The sequence below is a fragment of the Lucilia cuprina genome, chromosome 2 (assembly GCF_022045245.1).
Source record: "Lucilia cuprina isolate Lc7/37 chromosome 2, ASM2204524v1, whole genome shotgun sequence".
Lineage (NCBI taxonomy): Eukaryota > Metazoa > Arthropoda > Insecta > Diptera > Calliphoridae > Lucilia > Lucilia cuprina.
Window position 1 is genome coordinate 70402319 of NC_060950.1, and position 18536 is coordinate 70420854.

The 18536-nt window shown below is 29.6% G+C and overlaps 7 protein-coding genes across 11 annotated transcripts in view; 1 reads left to right on the forward strand and 6 right to left on the reverse strand.

Annotated features, from left to right (window-relative positions):
* Positions 1 to 302: 302 nt before the first annotated feature.
* LOC111675296 (zinc finger BED domain-containing protein 4) lies at positions 303 to 2321 on the reverse strand. The gene has a single exon (XM_023436033.2). It carries the CDS (start codon positions 2319 to 2321, stop codon positions 303 to 305), a length of 2019 nt encoding a protein of 672 aa, XP_023291801.2.
* Positions 2322 to 2539: 218 nt separating this feature from the next.
* Positions 2540 to 3402, reverse strand: LOC111675289 (thyrostimulin beta-5 subunit). The gene is made up of 2 exons (XM_023436027.2): positions 3357 to 3402; positions 2540 to 3257 (listed from the first exon to the last, which is right to left on the reverse strand). Exons 1-2 carry the CDS (start codon positions 3371 to 3373, stop codon positions 2777 to 2779), a joined length of 498 nt encoding a protein of 165 aa, XP_023291795.1. The 5' UTR covers positions 3374 to 3402; the 3' UTR covers positions 2540 to 2776.
* An 846-nt stretch (positions 3403 to 4248) lies between these two features.
* LOC111675288 (kelch-like protein 10) lies at positions 4249 to 7481 on the reverse strand. The gene is made up of 7 exons (XM_046945071.1): positions 6886 to 7481; positions 6554 to 6823; positions 6093 to 6357; positions 5911 to 6033; positions 5568 to 5843; positions 5281 to 5491; positions 4249 to 5116 (listed from the first exon to the last, which is right to left on the reverse strand). The coding sequence occupies exons 1-7, from the start codon at positions 7173 to 7175 to the stop codon at positions 4380 to 4382; spliced, it is 2172 nt and encodes a 723-aa protein (XP_046801027.1). The 5' UTR covers positions 7176 to 7481; the 3' UTR covers positions 4249 to 4379.
* Positions 7482 to 8071: 590 nt separating this feature from the next.
* On the forward strand, positions 8072 to 8736 carry LOC111675291 (thyrostimulin alpha-2 subunit). Its single transcript, XM_046953296.1, has 3 exons — positions 8072 to 8096; positions 8174 to 8474; positions 8542 to 8736. The coding sequence occupies exons 2-3, from the start codon at positions 8196 to 8198 to the stop codon at positions 8632 to 8634; spliced, it is 372 nt and encodes a 123-aa protein (XP_046809252.1). The 5' UTR covers positions 8072 to 8096; positions 8174 to 8195; the 3' UTR covers positions 8635 to 8736.
* LOC111675273 (carnitine O-acetyltransferase) lies at positions 8734 to 14836 on the reverse strand. 3 transcript variants are annotated; one of them, XM_046953274.1, is made up of 7 exons: positions 14777 to 14836; positions 11104 to 11158; positions 10346 to 10966; positions 9926 to 10273; positions 9766 to 9866; positions 9456 to 9704; positions 8734 to 9389 (listed from the first exon to the last, which is right to left on the reverse strand). In XM_046953274.1, exons 2-7 carry the CDS (start codon positions 11137 to 11139, stop codon positions 8828 to 8830), a joined length of 1917 nt encoding a protein of 638 aa, XP_046809230.1. In that variant the 5' UTR covers positions 11140 to 11158; positions 14777 to 14836; the 3' UTR covers positions 8734 to 8827. The 3 variants fall into 3 exon arrangements, with proteins under 3 accessions (XP_046809230.1, XP_046809234.1, XP_023291778.2); XM_046953278.1 differs by lacking the exon at positions 14777 to 14836 and adding an exon at positions 11406 to 11542; XM_023436010.2 differs by lacking the exon at positions 14777 to 14836 and adding an exon at positions 11220 to 11417.
* LOC111675295 (carnitine O-acetyltransferase-like) lies at positions 11446 to 14749 on the reverse strand. The gene is made up of 6 exons (XM_046953283.1): positions 14050 to 14749; positions 13358 to 13981; positions 12949 to 13296; positions 12754 to 12854; positions 12439 to 12687; positions 11446 to 12383 (listed from the first exon to the last, which is right to left on the reverse strand). Exons 1-6 carry the CDS (start codon positions 14083 to 14085, stop codon positions 11831 to 11833), a joined length of 1911 nt encoding a protein of 636 aa, XP_046809239.1. The 5' UTR covers positions 14086 to 14749; the 3' UTR covers positions 11446 to 11830.
* Positions 14837 to 17233: 2397 nt separating the features above from the next.
* LOC111675275 (scavenger receptor class B member 1) overlaps positions 17234 to 18536 on the reverse strand; it is a 35536-nt gene continuing 34233 nt past the window's right edge. For all 3 annotated transcript variants that reach the window (XM_046952314.1, XM_046952319.1, XM_023436012.2), the window contains one exon: positions 17234 to 17569. In XM_046952314.1, the coding sequence (XP_046808270.1) occupies positions 17450 to 17569 (120 nt within the window). In that variant the 3' untranslated portion in view covers positions 17234 to 17449. The remainder of the gene's footprint in view (positions 17570 to 18536) is intronic.

Sequence of the window (18536 nt, forward strand, 5' to 3'; positions counted from 1 at the left end):
GGAGGGTAACATATCTCTTACTTAATGCTGAACGTTTACAAGTCAATACTTTTTAATACTCGCTCAATACCTTTAATACAATACCTTTAATAGCATTTAGTAAGCGAAATGTTGAAATCGAATTTTCTTTTCTTGGCCTATATTATTGGAAGAATATTTGAATACAATTAAAACAAATTATGACAATTGTTTTATTTATTATAAATAAATTTACATACAATACTTGGGATTGTAATGTGGTAATTAACTAAAATATGTTTCAAAATTTTTAATTCTAACACTAAAATCCTTATAACTCTATTCTAGTATTCAAAATTAAATAATTTTATATTACACGACATAAACAAAAGCTTTTCATCATCTTGATCTTTTAAAGCCAGTCTTCGTTCCGCATACAGGTTTCCCACTTGGCAAATTGTCTCATTATAAGCTAAACGAGTCGGAGGCGCCGTTAAATACTTGTAAGCCAATTTTCGCAAATATTCATAGGGTGTTACATTCCAGTATTGATAAATATTACCATTCCTTGCTATCAGTGGCTCTTTAAGATAAAAACTCAATTGTTGTTCAAAGGCCATAAAAACGCTTTCATTTGTATTATTTTCAGTTATGGTGGTCGAATCGTGCGACTCCCAAAGATCAGAGGTGTTATGGTAGTTATAATTATTGGTTGGTAATGTATTGTAAGAGGGATTTGGAGAATCTTCATCTAAATTTAATGAAAGTCTTAAATTGTGCGTCATTTCGGCATGACATGATGTCAACTGTTGCTCATTTAAGTAGCGCATTTTAAAACGTGGATCTAGTAGAGTCGCTATGATTAGTGAAGACGATTGATGAGCAAATGCGAAATATTGATTTAATTGAGATTTTAATGATTTTTTGTAGTATTGCAGATCCGTGGAATCTGTTAGTTTAAGTTCTAATTTTGAATTTAACATAGTCAGCAAAGGTATAATGAGAGAGACGCAGGCCGCCTCGGAGTTAAGATCTATCCAAGCCTGGTAGAATATTTTCAGCAATATCACCAGATATTCAATCTGTTGCCATTCATATTCTGAGGGCACTTGAATGTCGCCATACTGTTGTATATACATTTCCAAGGCTGGCTTCTGTTCTATTAATTTCTCCCACATTAAATAGGTACTTGTCCAACTGGTTTGTGGGGATGTAATGAAATTATAATGATTAAGTCCACATAATTCTTGGCATTCGTTTAGATTTTGTGTGGCCAGTTGATTACCTATAAAATGTTCAATAATGCTACTACATTTCTGTTTGATAATCTCGATAATATCTGCTGAAAACAATGCTTCACGTATAACCTTTTGCAGTAAATAGTCTGAGCATTCCAATGTGGTAAACCATTCAGTAGAAGTATCCTCATTTTGTTTTACTATATTCAAATGTATTTTGTCAACAATGTTAAATTTTCGACTTAAATCCAAAATGTTCGGTGTTATTACTTGCGGAGATTCTAGAGGACGTACTTCCAGTACCACCATGTGTTTTTGATTTTCGTGTAGAAAATGTCCACTAATGACTTGCAGACAACAGGATTTCATTTTGTGCCACCATTGAGTGGTGCTTAACGATATCCATTCTGCTTGTTCTAATGATTGTAGAACCTTTCTTTTTATTGAATCATATGTCTCCGGCAAGAGATCATTTTTATAATAATTTGCTGGTTTAACAGAATATTTGTTAAGTCTACAAGGATCTGCCAAATGTAGACGCCTAAATGCCGATCCTTCTACAATATTAAAGGGTAACAAATCAACAACCATGAGATCTAATATCATCTTATCTATTCTCTTATTTACAGCAATATCGCTAGACTTAATAGGTGATTTCTTGCAATGCTCCATTTTTACATTATTGATATCAACGCTAGCCATATCCACCATATGTTCGTCCTGTTCGTTTACAACTAAGGGATCATCTACGACTATTTCAATATTTAAACTTTTATGTTCAGTATCTTCTGACTCTGAATTTTTTTCGTTTTTACGTTTCCTGCCCGGCTTCTTGCGTTCTTTGGGACCTTCTATTGCTTCCTTGCGCTCTTTGAGTCTTTTCCGTTTGGCTCTTCTTTTTAAATTAACATTTTGCGATTTGTGCTGTACATACTCTTTTTCCAGTGTATGAAAGGCGGCATACTCGTGAGGATGAACTTTTTCCAAGTGTTTTTTAATGCTGCTTACAGTTTGGTTTTTTGGCAAAGGACTCCCCAAAGACAATTCCTTCATGCAGACTACACAAGTGGCCGTACTTTCATTGCGATGAAAATAATTCCAAACAGGATTACAAGGACCAGCCATGGCGTTAATTATATTCAAAAATGGAATAATTTAGTTGGTCATAATAGTTTTTATTAATGTATTTACTTTCTTTTATCACTGCATTAAACAATTGCACAAAATGTAAACAATTACTTAAGCTGCCAGAAACTTGTGAAAAGGTGCTACCAGATGTGTTTTGAACTTTTGCTAAGTTGAGTTGCCAACTAAAGGAAACAGAATTTTAAAAATGTAACGGTTTGGCGTATATTTAATTAAAAGAGAATTGTTGTATTTGTTGCATTATAATATGAATTTATTTAATAACATTTTTTTTAAATAAAATTTTCGCTGTAAAATATTTTAAATATTTCAAAAAATCACAATAACGATCATCATTTACACTACTACATACAAATATAAATTAAATTTTGTTACGCCAGGACATATTTCGCACTAAATTTATGTTAAAACTTAAAAATAAGATATTTCGTAAGTTAATAATCCAAACCAACCGAATCAGATCCAGTAATGGCCAGTACCTTGACACCGGATTTTTCATCCAAAATATTATTAGCCGGCGCCTCACAGCTCGTGTCCATTGTAGAGCAAGTATGACAATGACAACTTACCGCTTCCAAATATTCATAGCGACGAGCAAATTCATCTGCTTCAGGGTGACAATTACGAAGTACCGCTACAGCAGGTTGTCGGGTAGCATGAACGCACACTGGATGGAAAGAACGTTTATAGGGGAATTTCCAATCCGATATTTCACTTGAATCACAACGTCCCCAACAAGCGGCAACACTAACGTAATCCCAACATTCACGTCCCTTCGAATCGGCCTGTGTAACACGATATGTGTACAGACGACGATGACAGCCCAAAGGGGCAGCTGTTGGACTACTATTAATCGGCTGAACCTCTAAAATTTGTGCCAAACTCAAAGCGCAGCATAATGTGGCAAAAAAGAATCTGAAGATAAAAATAGATTTATTATTATTTTTTAAATTAGTTAATTAGTCGCAGAATAATAAATAATAAAAAAATACAATTTTAATTGCAACAACTTACAAGTGTAGACAACTCATATCCGTTGCAGGAGTTATCTGTTCGACGTTTATCAACGATATGATTTGATAACATTGACTCGTTTGCGCTTATATATGATTAACAAGAGTGTTGTATTGTTATTGAAAGGGATACAGGATATGCTGCATGCTTACGCACACATTCAAAAGTATGTACATAGATTTGTATGTGTGTAAGTAACGGTACTTTATTTACTTATCCTGTTGTGAATCAATGAATGTTCATTTGAATGCGCATATTTTTTTCAATGAATATTTGAGAAGTTAAACTTTTGAACTTGTGCTGTTTTATTGTTTATTGTAAAAACTTACTTTTTGATTTGTTTGTAAAAAACACAAAATATGAATAATTAAAATTTATTCTTAAATATTACATTAAAAATAGAAATGGACATTTAACTGGTCTTTATGTTAAAAAGTTTTGTCTTTTGAATATTTTGTTTCTATATCAGTAACTTTAATAATAAAATAAATGAAATTCAACAGTTTTATATTCGACACTGTACTACATACGTGAACTTTAGAAAAGTACGAATCTTTAATTCGCATTTGTACAAAAATCTTATTTCTGAGTTTTATAATAATCGGAACATTGTTGGTTATAGCTCTTATATAAAGTTTTTATCAGAAAATTAATTAAAATTAAATAAAAATCCGAATCAAGAATAATACAACAAAATGTTCATATGTATGAACAGAATGATGGTTTCATAACTACATCTCTTTACTTTTAGAAGTTTTGAAATAATAGAAAGCAACAAATATTTTTCACATTTTATTGATTTTGATTTTACGTTTTTTATAAAAATTTTTCATTTTCATTAAATTTATTTTGTTCCAAAAATATTACCATTCAACTTTGGTGCATATTTTTGCAATTTCGTTTGAAAATAAAATTAACAATTTTGTTTTATTAAACTTATTAACACGTTTTCCTTTCTTACGTGTTTTTTTATCTCTAAGAATATATTTTTCTTGTAATTTCTCGAGATCGGGATTTATTACATTATCTTCTTCTTATTTCATGATGTGAAGCAGGACGTTGATTTCTCATTTGTAGACGAAAACGTCTATTAGATTCATTATTATTGGGGTCGTTAAAGACCTGCGGTCCTTGTTGTATTTGAGGTAGATCGCGTAAAACATCATCTTCATCGTCAGCATCCTCATCTTCGTTAGGTGTGTCATAATCATCCATTGCAGCATCTTGAGTCTCTACAGATATGTTAGAGGTGGTTATATTCTCTCTCACCATGGCACTTGCTAACAAACGCTGACGCCTTTCTTCCATTAACCGATCACGTTCTTTATGTATATAATCCCTTTTATTGGGCAAACCAGCCACATTGTTGGCCGTCAAAGCGGAACGAACCACATTCATATCGGTTGCTTCCATCCATTCGTCGGTTTCTGCGACATAACACTCGGTATGCGATATGGTTGAGACACCATTAAAACCTCCTATGGCAAATATCATATCATCGATTATTTCTAAACCAAAGTTACTGCGCGAGTGATTCATTTCACGTATAAACGACCAGGTTTGTGTTTCTGGATCATAACGCTCTCCGGTGGAAAGTCGTGCTGTACCATTGAAACCTCCAATTACATAGACCTGTCCACGGAAGGCTACACACGACACCCCTGAACGTCGATGATTCATATTCGGTATACGTGTCCATATGTTAGTGTTTGGATCAAAGGATTCGGCACTATCAAGACATTCCTGACCATTAAAACCTCCTGGAATTAAAAGTAATAATAAAAAGGGCAATTTAAAACTATTACGTAAATGTTAGAAAAAATATTTTGTAAAATTAATTTAAGAACACTTTCCTTTAAACATTGTTTATTATTTCTTAAAAAAAAATTAAATATAAATAATCCTTTCTTATTAATTTTATTACCCGTTGCATAAATTTTTCCCTTGAGTGTGCAAGCGCTTGCGTCAGAACGTTGCATATTCATAGGTGTTATAACAGTCCATTGATTTGTCTTGGGATTATAACGTTCCACAGTATTAAGACGATTATGACCATCGTAGCCACCAATGGCATAAATTAAACCGTTAAGTTCTGCCACACTAACATAACAGCGACGAGAGTGCATGGGGGCCACCTTAATAGAAGAAAACAAAAAAAAAAAAAAAAAAAACAATTTAACGCATTAAAAGCAAAGTATAATTTTTTCCAACCTCCTTCCAAGTTTTCTTGACAGCATCAAATACACGACATGTATTGAAGTATTCAACACCATCGTAACCGCCAATAGAATAGATTTTATAGCCTATAACGGCAGTGCCATGATAAGCTCTGGGTCCGGCCGGATCATCAGCTGGTATATTAACCCAACGATCTGCTCGGGTATCATAGGTTTCTATGCAACCCTTAGAGGTACCACCACTCCAACCCCCTATGGCAAATATAACCTCATGGGGTAAACGTGGCATAGCCAGAGGAGGTGTTGTAAGCTTTTTAGAAAATGGCAGGCGAAAGGGTAACATTAAATTGGATCTGAGTGAGAAAATATGGTCATACCTCTCCCGATGAGGGATTTATTATATCCAAATCATACATAAACTTAAAGGTTTCCACAATAAGCGGTTTAGCTTCTTCACTTTGTAAAACATAAGGGTGCTCCTTGACTTCCTCCATAAAACACTAAAAAAAGCAAATACTTTCTTATAACATGAAATGAACATTATTTTAGTTAAAAATACTTTAGGGGTCATTAAACCTAAACGCACGCCCTGCATTAATTGCGCCACATGCTGCTTACGATTATCTGGATCATGGTCTATCCACTTAATGCACAATTTCCAAACATGGTCTTCTTCACGAGTATTTAAGTCGTCATCGCTTATAATATCATAGAAATCATTTAAGTTCATTTCATAAATGTCTTTATTTTTAGCAGCCACTTCAATGAAATAACGTAATAAATAGTTTCTGGCCTTGGCATATAAATCATCCAAAAAGCGAAATCTAAATCAAAGCAATTACAAAATCAATAAAGTAAAATAGATAAAATAATCAAAATCGCATTAGAATAGATTTAACGAAGACAATTAGTAAAGGATTATCCATCTTTTGCTTTGGCATTTACATACTATAAAGTACTTCTAATAAAACTGATTGGTAGTTAGAGTAATATAGAAGAATAATGTAGTTGTAATCATACCTGGCAAAACCCATTATACTGACACAATTCTCTGGTGTTAGCATTTGTGCTAAATATTGTTTGCACAACGTTACCAAACCAATGATACCAACATAATCGGCTGATATCAAGAGCTCATGTACATTATCGGCATTTATTGTACATTTGCGTAAATATGCATATTGAATGATTTGCTCCATAATACTACCACTCATTCCAGGTATATGAACATGTCTAGTTTCCTCTGCTAGATTCTTTATTTCTGGCGAATTAAATCCAGTAAATTGTGCCCTTTAGATACATTACTATTTAAGTACTTTATGATGGTTTTAGTATTTTGCAAGAGAACTCACCTAAAATAAGAACTACACGAGCTCATTATGGCACGATGTACATTAAAACAGGCATCCGGTACAGATATAATGGCGTCACATAGTAAATTATTACAACGAAAATCATTTAAGGTCTTTAAAGCCTGTTCACTTATCGAGGTTTTCAATTTCTTGGGGGCTATAATAGAATGTGCCTCAATATCCTCTTCTATGTGATCCAACATATCACTATCTATTGCAGGCATAACAACACCTTCATCATGTTCAAGATTTGGTTCATTATTGAAAACATTATCACGCAGTCGTTGCATTATTGTGAATTTTTTAAAAATATATTTTTAATTTATTAAACTGAATTTTTAAATTAAACAAAAATTTTGTCCTTCTAAAAGTATTTTAAGCGATTTTGATTATAAATATTTGCTAAACGTTAAGATGTTTTTCCTGGGTTTTGAGAATTTTTAACTTATTCAAATTTAGTTCTCGCTTAATCAAACGTTTTAAATTGTATGTCTCAGTTTTAAGAAATTGTTTTAGTTGGAAAAAGCGTTATTTTTTCCTTAAAATATATTTAAAAACTGAATTGAAATAAAAAATATGTATTATAATAAGAATTTTCCGAAAGAAAGGAAAATATTAATGACAAACAAAAAAAAAAATAGTTTGAAATAAATGTCTAATACTTTTGTAGACTGGAAATTAAGACAGGGTTTAAAAGTAAGGATTATATAATAACGAAACCTAAAAATTTTTGTGACAAAAATATAAAAATTACATATCTCAAGTTACGCATATTGGTTTAAGAATTTCTATAGATTATATCAACAAAAGGACATTTTTTAGAAAAGCACAATTTTTCTAAATTTTACAAAAAATCCTTGAAAAATAATCTCGTTAATAAGGTTATACTTGACGTATACTTAATATTAAACATTTTAACGAGGCGTATACGTTATTTAGATATTAATTATTTTGAAAATTTGGAGAGGATAGCGTAACGCACAATAATATCTTTGATGTTAAATTTTATGTAAATTTAACAACAATTTATATTTAAATTTTAAAACAATTTACAATTATTTTTTTGTGCAATTAAGCACGCCGTACAATTTTTAAACGAAAAAGAATAGAAAAAAAAACATGGATAAACTGCGCAGGATCTTAAGTTATTTAATGAAACCCATAAAAACCATTGTAACAGCTAAAACAACAAGTAGTCTGTTATAAACCCGGTATGTGTTAGTAACTCAGAGAAAGCGGAAGTTAAAAAGCGAAAAATTAAATAATAAATTTTAACATCGTTTTACAGTTAGAGGCTAAAGACAAGAAAAATGTTTCCTTTGAAAGTCGTTTCATTGTTTTTGTTCTTTGGCATAATGTCGTTGGCGAAAGAGACTTGGCTAAGGCCAGGCTGTCATAAAGTGGGTAATACACGCAAAATTTCCATACCCGATTGTGTGGAATTCCATATAACAACCAATGCCTGTCGCGGCTTTTGTGAATCGTATGCTGTACCTTCTATGCCATGGGGCAGTGTTGGTGGTATATTTAAGCCACCAAAGCCAGTGGTGTCGGTGGGTCAGTGCTGTAATATGATGGAATCTGAAGAGGTTGGTGATTTATGTTTATAGTTTTTAAAAAATATATTAAACCTTTTTCTACTATATTTTAATTTAGATACAAAAACGTGTCCTTTGCATGGGCGGCATGCGCAATTTTACATTTCAATCTGCTTTGTCTTGTAGTTGTTATCATTGCAAAAAGGATTAAATTCACCAAACACTTTTTTAAATTACTGTATATATGTAAAAATATTATAGTTTAGAATATATTGTGATGAGCCCTTAAAATAAAATAAAATTTTCGCTGTACAATTAATATTAACACTTTGATTTTATTAAAAATTTACTTTTAAGGCAAATAGTAGTAATCTAATAATTAAAATGTTTGTAACGAACAAGTTTTACAACTTGGATTTGGGTTTTTCTCCTGCTCTTTCCAACAAATCACGCATACTAGTCAAGGCCTCACTAATAGCTTTGGCAAATCTTTTGGCACAAGTTTGATCATTAGATTTCCAGGCAGAACAGGCTAAAAATATATCCGAATTACGGGGATTGTAACAGCAACCATAACCATCGTGTGTCAAGGGGCCATAACACATAAAAGCCTCATTGGGCGAGGCCACCTGAGATGTAGAGACGCGATAATGAGCACTTTTAACAAAACCGGGAGATTGATAGAATTTTGGTATGGGTTTGTTGTTTTCGAGAGCCATTAATTTCAAACCCAATAAATGGCGATCAACACCTTGTCCCTGCAAAGCCATGGTGGTATATTCACGATGAGCATTAACGGCCTTTCTCAAAAGATCCACACGTAATTCATCAGAACATTTGGCATCCATCATGGATTTCGCAAAAGCCATAGATTCATTAGAGCAGGAGCGTATAGTTTCTGTACGGCCACCATAGTAAATACGCAAATGGGCAGTTTCATATTGAGCACCAGCACATTGATGCAATCTTTTCAAAGGAATTATGAAATATTAAATATTTGTTTAAATTTAAGGGAAAATCTTAAATACTCACTTATAGAAAGCATATTGTAAAGCCATTTGTACAAAACTATCGGGACTTAATTTTTGTTTCTTTAAGAAATCTTTTCCATATCCTTTGTATTGTAAAACTTCAAGTTGTAAATCTTCAGCCAATTTGTTGACATTCTTAGAAGCTTCATTGATTTGTTGCTGTAAAGTCTCAGAGGGTTTATCGAAATTTAGTTTAGAGAATGGTTCATAGTTATCATTAGAACCATCTTCAAATTCTTTAGGATCGGGGCTAAAAAGAAAATATATATTTTACACATTTTACTAGTTTAATTTTTTTGAATTTTACTTACAAAATCTTGTTAATATAATCAGTCATCATGGCAATGGGTTGTCCTTCAGCTGGTGAATGTTCATAACAGAAACCGCTCATACCATTTGGATTAACCACAACCTTTGGAAAAAATTACATTATTTAAAATATCCAATATAATAAATCATTGTCCTATTTACCTGTATAGTTTTGTCCATCCATCTATTGGCACTATTCTTACTAGAACCACCACCATGTATCAATTGAAGACCCAAAACATTATATACACTGTCCTTATTAAAAGGTACATTCTCATCTAGAGAAACTGTGAATAAAGATTGTTGTATAGCTTTAACACTCTGAGCATTTTGAGAGGATTTCATTAGTTCAGCATAGGCGGCAGCCCAGTTATCGCGACTATCGGTAGAAAGCAGACCAATGGGAAGACCGTTTTGTTTTTCAGAATTGGCAATTTGTTGCAATTGTTGAGCTAATACTTTAGCATTAAGAATTTTACCATTTTTATCATAAACTGGCAATTTAAAGAACTAAAAGAAATACAAAGCATATGAAAGGAAATGTTAAAAATAGTTTGATATGTAGATCAAGAAAAAACATACATGATTTTTATAGATAACAGCGATATGTTGCGACTTAGGATGATATTCCAAAGCGTCTTGTTGTGGCAATGGTATGCGGCAGGTACCATATACAGCACTAAATTGAGAATTATCCAATTCATTTTTGCCCATTTTAACTACAGGAACTTTACCCTCATCGACAACTTTCTTATATTTAACCAGACCCTGTATCAATTTGGCAGTATACATAAAGTATTCCTCAGGGTTTTTAAACTCTCGCATGGGAAAAGTCATGCCAGGACTGGAGAATACAGTAACGGGATCACGATATGTCAAATAGGCAGCTTTAAGCCATCTGTGAGCTAACCAATTTTCTTCAGACTCAGCTACTTTTTCCAAAATCTTTTGTAATTCAGCACCATCTTTTTGCTGGAACTCTTCGGTGATACGTTTAGTTTCAGCTAATTCTTCTTTAGTAAGATGTGGTTCAACGGATTTTAAAAATTTCGGTAAAGTTTCTTCGAGTTTTAAGGCAGGGAACTTTAAAAGATTTTGTCTTTGCTTTGAATCAGTGCTATAGTTTTGAGATTTGCTTGGTAGTGCAGTAGCACACAAAGCCCTGGATGCTTTAGAGGGTGCATTATAAAAAGCATTTTTGGTCTGAAATTAAGAAAATGGACTTATTTTCATAGTTGTTTATAATATAATTCTTAAGAAAGAGAAAAAATCGCTTTTACATTAAACTTTTAAATTGTTTTTAAATAAATTAAAAAGTTTTACATTTTCAAACTACTTACCAAATTAGTTAAAACGCGGCGTGTTAAAATGGGCATATTTTCTACTTCCAAGTAACTAAATAAAAATTAAATTATACATAAATTAAAAAAAATTAAAAACGTTTACACAAATTCACCTTTGATTTTTAAACATAATCATGTAGACAAATTTTTAAGCGTTTATCGCTATTTTAGATTATTTTTTAGCAAAAACCTTTTTTATTTTGTTTATGTTTATTTTTTATTTACTTTCGTTTTTATTTAAAGTTTAATTTGTTATTGCACTCAGGGAGTAAATTTAATTAAGGGTCTAAGTACAATACCAATTGCTAAAGAAATCTTTTTGTTTAAAGTTGAAATTGCTCCAGTAACTGTGTGTGCTGTTATCGCAATAATTGGTACAAGAAGCACAGAAAATTTATTGAAATAAAAGTAAAGAAAATAAAAAAGTTAACCACGTAATCAAAATACCGAACTAGTTAGGGAACTGGTATCAATGGACTAGTAAGATTGTTTTTTTATTTTAAAAATTAAAAAACAAATGCATGCAACTTGCGATCAAATTTAAACAAGTTTCTCTTTAAATGCTCTCTCAGTTTTAAGAGTGTTTGTGGGAGATAGTAATTATAAAGAGAGGGTTTTTACACATTTGAAATAAACCTGTAATAATGAATGTGTTATGAATAATTAAATACCCTATACAAGTTATAATTTGAAAATTTTATAGAGAGTTTCTGTTAACTCTTCACTAGCATTTCTTTTCACTTGATTTTTTCAACAATTCATGCATTTCATCCAAAGCGGCACTTATACATTCAGCAAAATCTTTGGCATTTGTTTCCTTATTCGATTTCCAACCAGAACAAGCTAAAAACATATCATTTTTTCTCGGATTATAACAGCAGCCGTAGCCATCTTTAACTGGGGCCCCATAACACATAAAAGCTTTATTGCCGGTGGCCACTTGCGAAGTCGATATACGAAAATGTGAACTTTTGACAAAAGCTTTGGAGGAGAAAAATTTTGGTATAGGTTTTTTATTTTCAATCGCCATAAGTTTCAAACCCAGTAAGTGGCGATCTACACCATGTCCCTGCAAGGCCATATTAGTATAATTACGATGACCATTTACCGCTTCACGCAATAATAGTAAACGATTTTCATCACAACCTTGCGGATCTAACATGGCCTTATTAAAAGCCAAAGATTCATTAGAGCAGGAGCGTATAGTTTCAGTGCGTCCACCATAATAAATACGTAAATGTGCCGATTCGTATTGAGCAGCAGGCGATTTATGTAGTCTAGATTATGAGTGATTTTAATAGGAGCAGTAAAAATATTTTAAGAACATCTTACTTGTAAAAACCATATTGCAAAGCCATTTGTATAAAACTATCTGGACTTAATTTTTGTTGCTTTAAGAACTCCTTACCATAGATCTTATAATGTTTTATATACAGATCCATATCACAGGCCAAAGCATTAATATTTTGTTCTGCTAATTTAAATTTATCTTTCATACCATTCGCTGGATCAGTTACTTCTATTTTAGAAAAGCATTCATAGTTATCTGAAACGCCATCTTTAAATTCGGAATCTTTGGGTCTATACTTTCAAAAAAACACTTATATTTCCCTGCTACCAGTGATGACTCACTAATGAGATACTTACAAAATTTTAGTTACATAATCGGTCATCATGGCAATAGGCTGTCCCTCTGCGGGTGAATGTTCATAACAAAAACCACTCATGCCATTAGGATTGACAATTACCTAAACATTAAAAATATAATAAAAAATTGTATCCCAAAGTATACAGTCTAATAAACTATATATTAGAATTATATCAGTATTCTAGTCTTAATACTTGTATGGTTTTATCCATCCATCTATTAGCACTATTTTGTTTTGCACCACCTCCATGTATTAACTGCTGACCAAGGATAACATATTTATTTTCTTCATCAAATGGTACTTCTTGATCCAAAGATATGGTAAACAAAGATTTTTGTATAATTTTAATATTTTTACAATTAACATGGGATTCTATTAATTGTTTATAAGCTTTAGCCCAATTGTCCCGCTTATCGGTAGAACATAGGCCTATGGGTGGTCCAAAGTCTTTATCACAATTGCTTATAGTTTTTAATTGTTTGCATAAAACATCAGCATTTAAAATTTTACCTTCTCTATTATAAACGGGAAGCTTGTAAAACTAGAAATTGGATTTCATTACAAAATTATGAAATTACTATTATTAGTTAAACAAAATTTACATAATTTTTATGTATAACAGTAACATGCTCCGACTTTGGATAATATTCCAAACCATCTATACCAGTTAAAGGTATGCGACAGGTTCCGAAAACGGCACCAAATTGGGAATTATCCAATTCATTTTTACCCATTTTTACTATGGGCATTTTGCCATCATCTACCAGTTTTTTAAACTTGATTAAAGCCATTATTAATTTTGCTGTATACATAAAATATTCATCTTTGTTTTTGAATTTGATTAAAGGAAATGTCATGCCGGGACTTGAGTAAACTGTAACTGGTTCTCGATATGCTAAATAAGCAACTTTTAACCATCTTGGTGCCAACCAATTCTGTTCTTTGTTAGCTACAGCTTCTAAAAGCTTTTGCAGTTCTGCCCCCTCTCCTGTGGCAAACTCATTCGTCAGACATTTAGCTTCCTCAAATTCTTCACAAGTTAAAAGTGGTTGTACAGTTTTTAAAAACTTCGGTATAGTTTCTTCAAGTTTAAGAGCAGGAAATTTCAAAAGTTTTTGCTTGGTTTTAATTTTTGTAGTTTTTTTCTTACAACTAAAATTTTTCTTCTCTAATGCTGAAATTTTGTTCATGGAGTCTAATAACGTAGGGTTGGTAAAATTTCTTCTCTAATAAGATAATTATAAAATATTTTACTTTAAAATGGGAATTTTGAATTATTTAAATAGTTACCCACCATTAATTTTAATAGATTTCTTTGTAAAATTTGCATTTTTAGATTTTTTTTAATTTAGAAGTTTGATATTAAAATTAACTTTGAAATTTTGTATTAATTCTAAAAAATATATACAAAAAAATAACGTTAAAATAAATTATTTACTTAAAAGTTATATATATATATGTGAGCTTTTTCAGTAGTCTCTGGTATAGTACCAAGTGTAGCATACATTTCTTTGTCAATGAATAATAATTTGTATGGATGTAGGTCTATCACTCAATATATACTGAGAGAATTTAATTTTCCCTTTCAAAAAAGCAGCAACAAGTTATTGTTTAATAAACATAATTGAAGCGATAGCGAAGTCTTTAATTTATACTATTGCAAAGCTTAATATATAGAAATTTGTTTCGGAAATTGTATTTTATCAAATTGAATCTATAAAGGAAAGTCAGCTATATTTGTTTCCTTTTTTAAACTTGTGGTTTAGATTATTTAAAAATATACTTTTTTTGCTTGTCGTTCTTATTATGTTTACACTCTAATTTAGCGGCCATAGTACACTTCCATAGTATAAGCAAGAGAGGAAAGCGGAAGAAAGCATTATTTTGTTTTTGTATTACCGGTAGAAGTGCAAAAATTTCTTTCAGATTCGCTTCTTGATGCCTTTCTTTAAAATATTATAACATTTTATATGTATAACATTTGAAATAAATTAACTACTCTTTAATTATATAATAATTACCTTTAATTAATTGTTATCTCAAATAAATATTTATTTAATTATTCTTCTCTTAATAGTGACATAAAATATTATTTATATATATTTTTAATTTTATAAATTAAAAGAAAGATACCATCGACACAATTTTAATATTATTTATATTTTTTTTATATATATGTCATTTATAAAATTGTGTTGCCATATTAATTTATAGAAAGAATTTGGTTTTATTTTTGAGGAGAGCAAATTTTTGTTATATATAAAAGCTAATTGTTTGAACAATATTTCCGTTATTTTAAAATTTATGGCGAATTAAATGAAATAACGTTATATCATTTTGATATTTCATCTCTTTAATAATAAAATTGTGAAAAGTTGCTTTAGATTTATAAAAAAATCTTAAATAAAAAAACGTTTTTTGATAATTTTTTCGGCACAACTAAATTGTATTCCAAAATAAATAGAAAAGTATAGGCGGGCTTGGCTTGGCATATAATACTCTACATTATGATTATATTTTCCATAAAGAAACATTTATTTCTACGTAGTTTTAAGCTAAAATGTCCAAATCGGAAGGTTCAGTTGAATGGATACAGGTAAAATAATTGACGATCAATCCTTTTCTGTATGCTACATATTAGTATCTATAAAACTGAGGCCTGTATCTTGAGCACAAGATTTAAATGGACAACTATCAGAAAGTAATTCTGAGTCGATCTGAGACTTTAGGGTTGATGTAGGAATACTAATTTTGTGCTTTACAAACATCAGCGCAAACGCATAATACCCTTCCCACTATAGTGTAGGGTATACATGTATTATATATTTATATACCACATACGTGAGCATATAATATTTTGTATCTAAGAGATATTTTGTAATTGGAATTAATCTAAAATGCGCAATAGTCTTGTTTGATATCGAAAGACGTCATCTCAAAATCAAATTAAGATATATTTTACTTCATTTTGTATGCATTAATTCGGCCTCGTGATGCCTACGATTCCCACTTGAGGTCTAGGTGTATTTCTTCCAATTTTATTTATATACATCCTCCTTTCAAACTATATAACTAACTAAATAGTTTTATTTGAGTCTAATCTCTTAAATTTTCAAACTTGAATACTGTCGCAGTTGCAAAGACAGGGAAAATAAAGAGATGATCCTGCATTTTGTCCGTGAATTTCCATTTTTCTTGACAATTACTTCATACCCAACCTAGGTGAGATATCTGGGTATACATTTAATGACATTTTAAGATTTTTCACGGCTACAGGTTGAATCTAATACTGTACAATATGTCATCTGAAAAGTGGCCCTGTCAAACTTAATTGTTCAATGCATTATCAAAACTTTACTATAAATTCGGACTTACAAACGACTGTCTTTATAAGCGTATATTTCCCTCTCAATAAAACAACATTTTTTATTATTTATTTAAAATATTTCTTATTAAATATTTAACTTTATTACCATGCGCTAAATTCTATAAAAAATTATAATTACAAATGTAAATTCTTTTTTTAAAAAATTAGCAATACATTCATATATATTTTTTTCATTTTAAAAAAGTAATCGCTTAAATTTAAATACAATATTTTACAAATTTGTTTTTCTTTTCTCAGCAAATGTAAATTTTTTCTTTAAAAAAAATATACAATTTCTTTCATTTCAAAAAAAAAAAAATTCAAAATTGACAAATTGTTCGCTTTAAATTAAATGTGGTGGTAATAAAACACAAAATCACAGCATTACTTTAATAAATATTTAAATGTAATAAATGAATAATTTAAAATCTATTGTGATTTTTCTTTTTATATATGTATATAATAATTTAGAATATGTAGTTTAATATTATAATTATTAAAAAAAATGTATATATATATATATATATATATATATATATATATATATATATATATATATATATATATATATATATATATATATATATATATATATATATATATATATATATATATAATATATATATATATATATATATATATATATTATATATATATATATATATATATATATATATATATATATATATATATATATATATATATATATATATATATATATATAATATATATATATATAAATATATTAATTTTTATGAACATTTGGTTAAAACCTCACAGAGGTAGTATGTTTGTTTAATGGAAACTTACTGATAATATTTTGTTTTAAAAAATATATATGATTTGTATAAAATATGACAATTTAAAAACTTAAAACAAAGTTAGTAGGAGTATGAACTAAATTTGTAAAATTATAACTAACCCTTTGTTTAACTTGTTTTGCTTTTTTGAATTGATCAAAATTACAAAGAATACTAGACATAACCTTCATAAGTTTAAAAGACCCCATAAGACCAGGAAAATCCATACAATTTAAAAAAAATGAGCGATAGTGAAGAATATTTTTTATAATTTATCACAGTACATCGTTTTTTTTTTTTTTGTTCATTTCTTTGATTCAATGATATATGTATGTTTGTATGTATGAATGATTGGATGAAATGTTGGCGTGTATCTTCTTCAGGTATAAATAAACCTTATTTTTTTAGTTTTAAAATAAAGTCTTATACTTAGATATGTTGTAGATGGTATAAGATGTTTTTGTGAAAATTAATTGAATTTGTTTATATTCAACTAATCAACAATTTAGTAACTGTAACCAGTTCTTTTATTTTTGAATACTAGTTGCGGTTATTATCATTGGTGTGTTTAGATTGGGTGTAACCATTGAATTCATTGATTCCGATGTTGAGGTTCTATAGCCGCTACTATTTGTGCTAAGAGCAATCTGAAAATAATCAATAAAGATAAGAATTGTATATTAATAACAGGTTTATTAATATATTATTGTTATTTTTAAGTTAATCTTAGGAAACTCTGTCTTTAGATAATAGAAAAAAATCTTTTTAAAATATTTTTTTTGATATTAATTTTGTTTGTGTTTTTTCCCTATTGACGTAAAGATTATTTTGTTTTGAGATCTGGTTTTATGGCGACATTTGAAATATCAATTGATTATATTAATTTTTGCAATAGAATTATATTTTTTTTACAAAATTTTATTGAAATCTTTGTTTGTTTTTTAAAATTTATTCTCGAACTTTTCTTTAAACAACCATGAAAGAATTAAACTTTTTATTTTGTAAAATATTTTCATATAAATTTTTGAGAATACAAAAAAGAATTTATATTAATAACAATTAAAGTGAAGTGAAAGGAAGGGAGTTAAAAATCACAACCGTATGATTACTTTTTATTAGCACTATATTATTAAAAGAAATCTCAAATTTTTTCACATTTCATTTATTATGGGAATACATTTTTTTCCCCCAAATAACACCTTTTAATTGTCACAATTTTTTGTTTGTTTACATACATATTTATCTTATTTACTTATGATTTATTTAAACAATTTGTTTTGTTTATTTTTTTTTAATTAGAAATTAAAAACAAATTTGTGATGTTAAAACATGTTTTGAATTTTAAATAAAATAATTCAAACATAACTTATTGTTATTTTTTCTAAGACAGCAGTCTATCAGCAATAATAAAATGTAACGCCAGATCTCAACGTTCCTTCTTTTTGACACACGTTTATATAAGTATAATGGGGAAAGTTTTATTTTTTACAAATTTAATAAAAAAAACTTTTTGTAGATGAAAATTATTTTTTGCTATAATTTGATTTTATGGAACTAAGAAAAGCATTTAAAGTTCTACAAACAAACTGCCATAAACGGCGAAAATAGCTTAAC